The sequence below is a fragment of the Eptatretus burgeri genome, chromosome 1 (genome assembly GCF_056783735.1).
Source record: "Eptatretus burgeri isolate ZD-2024b chromosome 1, Ebu_testis_v1, whole genome shotgun sequence".
Classification (NCBI taxonomy): domain Eukaryota; kingdom Metazoa; phylum Chordata; class Myxini; order Myxiniformes; family Myxinidae; genus Eptatretus; species Eptatretus burgeri.
The window spans coordinates 74,814,332-74,821,384 of record NC_140961.1 but is presented as its reverse complement, the minus strand read 5'-3'; the positions used below and the strand labels follow the sequence as shown (position 1 = coordinate 74,821,384).

At 44.7% G+C, this 7,053-nt stretch overlaps 1 protein-coding gene across 1 annotated transcript in view; it reads left to right on the top strand.

The window, feature by feature from the left end:
• Window positions 1–7,053, top strand: part of GTF2B (general transcription factor IIB) — a 100,134-nt gene extending 93,081 nt beyond the window's left edge. Inside the window, exon 8 of the mRNA XM_085888514.1 lies at window positions 6,401–7,053. Within this exon, the coding sequence (XP_085744640.1) occupies window positions 6,401–6,534 (134 nt within the window). The 3' untranslated portion in view covers window positions 6,535–7,053. The remainder of the gene's footprint in view (window positions 1–6,400) is intronic.

Below are 7,053 nucleotides of genomic sequence, written 5' to 3'. Positions count from 1 at the left end.
AACCTCTTGGTCCACCACCAATGTACGAATAATGAACAGCCTCTTGCATCTCCCGACACACATGCAACGTCCATTTACCGAACAACCTGGCAAAACATGCATTTAATGGGGGATCTGGGCTAATTCTATATTTAATAACACACGAAGTGCCATTTCCGCAACATATATATATATATATATATATATATATATATATATATATATATCGGTTCTCGGAACCGCATGCATCCAACAGATAGTGGTCCCAAGACAGTTATTCCATTAATATACGTGTCGATAGTCCTTTCCCTTTTGTCTAGCGGAACAACAGGGGCGTGCGTTGCGATGATCTCGTAGCTAGGTTTGCTTACATCATTTCTTCTTCATTTCTACTCTTCTTTTCTGATTATTCCTGAGGTAAATCTGAGCCATGTGCGCCCTGCGCTCTGAGATGGGTCCTCAGCAAAGGCCAAGCAGGTAATACACCCACAACCCTCCGTACAAAACACAGCCTGCCAAACGCACTCATAGCGGTAATTTCCACCCGATGGTGTTTTCCACAACACAGGAAACGCACGCAGCATGATGCCCACACTGCACAGAACGCATACCAAGGCCGATAATAGAAAGGCAACCCCACGCCATGTTGCGTGGGATGCGAGTGTGCAAGGCACAAGCGGCGCGTTCCTTTCATCCCATTTCTGAACTAATTATATTGATCGGGTTTCGCCGCAAACGCGAGCGCTGGCCACGTGCATAATGGCGGATCCACGCACACTGTACGGAACGTGTTCGAAGGCAGACCCGTGCGCTGCTCGCGACACTTTATCGTATAAAGCCGGGCACGAATGGACACATCTTCCTGTCTGTTCGCCATAACGTCTTACCTTCTCGCCTCTATGGCCAGCAAAGCTGCGATCGGGCGGGGGCATGTTGTACAGCTTGGGCAACGTTTGCGCACACGGAGCGGGAGCGTTGGCCAGCGCTGATCAGGAGCGCCCGAGCGGGCGTGCGAGACTGATGCTGCCCTCGGCCATTCATCAGGGCATGGCGTGGGGGTTCTTGCAAGGCGATTCATGGCGTGGAATTCGGTGTGGGCGATTCGTATCATGTCGTGAGGTCGGAGCTGGACATATTTGCGGCGTAGGGTCATCTTGCCGGAAATCGAGTGTTGCAGCTTCCGGCCATCGCGGCCAGGCTGCGCAGGGGGTCGGAGCCAATCGGAGTTCCGGATTCGGGTGACGTCACCGAGTTTCGGGGTGGCCCCCTTCCCCGCGCCGCGGGGCCTATAAAGGTCGGAGCGGGTCCGTTCGCTCTCTCTGCTGCCCTGCCACTTAAGCTGGATCTCGACTCCGCCTTCTGTCGTCACCACTGGGCTCCTCCTCCTCTTCTCCGCCCACACGATGCTGACTCCACCCTCCCAACTAAACCCCCGGGACTTTATTCCCAACAATCCGTTCCTTTAAGCCGGTACTTTCCTTGGCAGTGTCGCTCAGCTGCATCCGATCCAGTGGAGTGATCCGGTTTGGACAAGGCGTACCGAGGGCGTGTTCCCTGGTAATTAAATCGCGTGGTTATTTTTAAGTAACCAGATTAACTCGACGGATGACCCTAAGTCACATGGTTGAGTTATTGGCGTCCACGGTCGGTTAAGCGACCCGCCGCATCACGGAATTATCTGTGTGTGACGGTCTACAATTCCGGGGAGTCTGGTGGGAGCCGAGAGAGCTTTCCCCATCTCGTGATCTTCTCACCCGGCCCGCAACCGTATACTCTACCGGTCAAAAGTTTGAGAACACCCCCATTTTTCCAGTTTTTACTAAAATTTAAGCAGTTTAATGTTCAATGTACTCTGAAATTAAAGCATAGAACAAATAAACAATTGCAAATAAAAAAGAAATCGTGGAATCGTTTTATTGAACAAAATTTAATCTAAATTTCTGACTCATCAAAGTAGCCACCTTTTGCAGATAAAACAGCCGAACATACTCGTGGCATTCTTTCTGCAATGGAAATCAAATATTGTTCGGAAAGTTCTTCCCAACACTGTTACAGAAGTTCCCACAAATGTGTCACACTTGAAGGTTGCTTTGCTTTCCCCCTTCTGTCCAGTTCATCCCAAACCAGATCAGTGGGGTTTAAGCCTGGAGACTGTGCTGGCCATTCCATGATTTGAAGCCTACCGTCTTGTTCTTTTCTTCTAAGGTAGTTCCGACATAGCCTGGAGGTATGTTTTGGGTCGTTATCTTGCTGTAGGATGAACCCCTGATCAACGAGGCGTAGACCAGAGGGTATTGCATGATGCTGCAAAATGCTGTGGTAGCCCTTTTGGTTCAGGGTGCCAGTCACTCTGTGCAAGTCGCCGTCTCTGGATTCAGCAAAAGAGCCCCAGATCATCACGCTTCCTCCTCCAAGTTTGACAGTTGGTGTCACACACTGAGGAACTATCCTTGCACCTACTCGACGGCGTGCAAAAACCCTGCGTGATGAACCGAAGATTCCAAATTTTGATTCATCAGTCCATTGCACCTACTTCCAGTTTTCAGTAGTCCACTGGCGGTGCTTCATGGCCCTGGCAAGCCTCTTTTTATTATTTTGCCATCTTAGCAATGGTTTTCTTTCTGCCACTCTACCTGTAAAACCTGCAGCTCGAAGTCTTCTCTTCGCAGTTGAAACTGAGACTTCCTTACTTCGACCAGTGTTAAGCTGTGCTTGAAGCTGCTGTCCTGTGAGCCGCCTATCACACAAGCTGTTGACTCTCATAAACTTGTCTTCTGATTGTGTTGTGGCTTTGGTTCTGCCAGACCTCTTCCTATCAGTTTCCTCCAGTTTCCAAGTGCCTTTTGATGGTGTAGGCAACATACTGTTCTCACTGACACCTTGGCTTCTTTGCAATTTCTCAAGGAAAGACCTACACTTTTAGCGGTTATAATGGTCTGTCTGTCTTCCTTTGTTAATTGTCTTTTTCTCACCATTATGACAGCAATATACTACTTCCTGCAGTGCAATATTGTCCAAAGAATGCTTCAGAGGGTGAAGCAACACAGTCTGTTCCAACATTGCTTTTATACAGACAGAGGGTTTGTAACTAATCAACAAAAGTTGGGACAACTGTGGGAATTGTTTGCATCAACTTTCAAGGCTTAATTTACTTCCATTGCTGCAGAACAGCTGCAGTTGCTAACGCATTACTTGTTCCCTGAAAAGGGCCTTTTTTAACAACTCTGAAATCTACATTATTTTTGAGTTTATGGTGACCTAAACTTTTTTTAAACCTCTGGCAGTTTACTGCTTGGCTTTGTACCATTTCAGGTTATTCACTGAACTTGAACTGCTTAAATTTCAGTAAAAACTGAAAAATGGGGATGTTCTAAAACTTTTGATTGGTCGTGTATACATATATACTGGGTGTCCCCAAAAAATATACAACTTTTCATCTGCAAAGAGGATGCTCATAACATATTTTTAAAAAAGATATATGGCTGGATAGAAAGCTGAAAGGTTGACGTTTATTGTACCAATGTCAAAATTGCCACCAAAATGTAAATTTTGGTATAGAATCGTCGTTTTCTTTTAGACCACATGTTCGACGTAGGCTCCACGTTGTCCGATCACTGCCTGCAAACGCGTTGTCATGTTCTCCATCACTTTGGGAAACGTTTCCTGAGGAATGTTCTGGATTTCTCGGTGGATGTTTTCCTTCAGCTTATCAAGAGTCTGAGGCCAAGGGTTTCCAGAGATCCTGTCCTTGAGATACCCCCACAACTAGAAGTCTGGAGGAGTAAGGTCAGGGCAATACGGTGACCATTCAACGTCTTCTTTGAGGGAGATAAAGCGGCCCTCAAAATGTTGGTTGAGAAAACGCCTTGTTTCCTTGGCTGTATGGGGTGGTGCCCCATCCTGCTGGAACCACTGGGTTCTCATCTGGATCAGGTTGTTTGTCCTATGGGCCTGAGTATGCAGCTCAGGCAGATAGAATTCCTGAATCATTTTGCGATAGTTCCTCTGGTTTACCGTGCAAGTGCGTCCCTGGTCATCTTCAAAGAAGTATGGACCAATTATCCCATACCAACCAACCGCCACCCACATGGTGACTTTGAGAACAGATCGAGGCACCAGTTCAGTTGATGCATTACAAGGATTTTCAGTTCCCCAGTACCGAAAGTTTTGCTTGTTTACCTCCCCGGACAAGTGAGCATGGTATTCGTCCGTCATGTGAAGTTTTTTGAGGAAGTCTGCATCTTCCTCCAACTTTCCTGAGAACCAATTTGCAAAGTCAAGTCGTTTGCGTTTCTGTTGATCAGTAAGAACCGTTTCCGTTTGAATTTTGTATGGAAAGGCATGAATGTCTTGGCGAAGATCCTCTGAACGGTGCTCTTATGGATGTTTGTCTCGGCAGAAAGTCGTCGAATCAATTTTTTTGGACTCTGAACGACCGCCTGTCTCACCATTTCCACATTTTCTTCACTACGACCTGTCCTCTTCCGACCACTGTGACCCTTGTGAAGGTTACAGATGGTTCCCACATTGGTAAACTTTGCGATGGTGCACTTTATTGTCCGAAAGTTTGGTGCATGGCGCAAGTGGATACCGAAATGTCTCGAGTAAAGACGTTGCACCTGTATGACACTTTTCGTCTGGTGCCAAATTTCAACAATTTTCGTTCGTTGTTGTACGGTCAGTCTTGGCATTTTCCTTTTGCTTGCTTGGTATCAAAATAAACTTCAGGGTCTCTGCAACAAGAAATGAAGCATTAGTGACAAAATTACTGCGTTTTTAGGATCAAACGAAGCATTTTAAAAGTTGTATATTTTTTTGGGACACCCTATATATAGATATATATGTACACACATACGAGTGAGTTGTCCTCTGCCGCGCTGGCTCAATAGCCACAAAATTTGCTGTACCACATTATTGTAACACTCTTTTGGTCAACGTCACAATAAAGAAGCATTTCTTCATCAAATTGATTAAAAAAAAAATAAATTAAAGAAAGAAATAGCAGAGCTCTGGGTGATTGAGCATTGTACGTCGGGTTTCCCCGTCAACAGGCAGAGGGTTGTAGGCTCATGGTGGAGCAGACACACACAGGTGGACATATAGACGAATACAAGGGATTTTTTATTTCTCTCTTTAATAAATACATGGTCTGGGCTCGTGGATGAGCTTAGGACAAAGAACAGACCAGGACACAACGTAACAAAGGGAACAGCAGGAGAAAGGAGAAATGCCAATCGCAGGGCGGAGGGAGAAGGGAAACAGACAAATGAGATGCAGGTAACAATGAGTGTTGAGGGAGAATGCAAGGGATGGATAAGATGGATGCATAAGCAAAATTTTGGGAGGGGTGGTGGTGGTTTAACTGGTGTTGAAAAGATCATGGCTCTGGATGGGGATGACCAAAGATGGTGGTGAAATAGCTATCTTGAAGACCAGGAAGGAAGAATGAGATTGAAGAGAGTGTGGAAGGTGGTTTCACAGTGGGAAAAGAGAGTAATAAACTAGTGGAGTTGAGCAGTGATTCTGTATTTGGGCAATTTTCTGGAGGGGGAGGTTGCTAGTGGATGTCGTGCGTCCTGCAGATACTTGGTGGGGGGGGGGGGCAGGGAGAGCTTGGAGAGGGCAGAGGGTGCAATACCAGAAATGAGGAGAGATAAGACAAGAGAGACAAGCAGTTTTATTCTGATCTTGAAAGTCATTTATTTGTCTGTGTCTATTTGTCTGTCCATCTGTCCACATATAATGTGCTATCGGCCACAAACGCCACCTAGTGGTAGCTGGTATTATGTATTCTCTTTTTTTTTTCAACCGAGTACCTCCCTAAAGTATGTACAATTTGAATGCAAGCCTATAAAGTATGTACAATTAGAATTTGAATGAGAGTTCATCTATAAACCACACAAAACCATTTTTGGCGAGAGAGGGTCTGTTTGCTTTCTTTGCTCGTTCTATTTTTTTGTTTGTTTTAATTTTCTACTTGCACACTATTTATTACCTCATTTCAAATTGAATTATAGCATTGTTACAAAAACTTGCTCTTATGCCTATGATTATTTTGTCGAGAAACACCACTTTTAAAATTAAATGGTTCACAAGTTTTGCATTTAAGTTTGTCTTCATATCTACGTTTTCACTATAAACTGCATTCCGATTCCTTTCATTTCAAGCACGTGCGCGCGCGCGCACACACACACACACACACACACACACACACACACACACACACACACACACACACACACACACACACACACACACACACACACACACACACACACACACACACACACACACACACACACACACACACACACACACACACACACACACACACTTTTGTGCTGCACCCAATCTACCTTCTCTGTTCACTTACAACATTTGACCAATCTCTGTTTCTGACCCTTTTGTATTTATTTTGCAGAAATTGGAGACATCGCAGGTGTTGCCGATGTAACCATCCGGCAGTCTTACCGCCTCTTGTATTTCAAGGCAGCTGAGCTTTTCCCACCTGATTTCAAGTTTGACACACCAGTTGATAAACTGCCCCAGCTGTAAAGATATGGGTTGTGGATAGACATTGGAGATCATGCTGGGTGTCGTTTTTGTGAAACCAATATAGAATTCAGGAACGAACATATAAATTGAAGATGTGGATGCCAAGAATTGGGGCCAACTTTGAATATCTTGGTTGACCCACAAGCATTTCAATATGGATATAAATCCCAAGAGCAATCTCCATTTCCATTATATCTAATGGAATAAAAATTTGAGAGTAGCCTGATTTTTGAAAGAGCTGCTTCTTCTTCTTCCTCATTTCCCAGTGATGAGCAATGGAACCTTGATACAAAAGTTAAGGCTGCTGTCCTGTTTGAATTTTTTTCACATCCCTTTTGTTCATTTCATCTCATTAGATTGTCTTTGTTGGAGGATCTTGCTTGCTAACAGCTTTTGTTTTTTCTTCATCCAACGTTAGCCTGATAATTTGGTTGTAAATTGTAATTGACAAAGGTTTAATTGTAACACCAATATACTGTTTTGAATGAGGAATAAAAGTTGCAGTATTTCTGGCTTTTG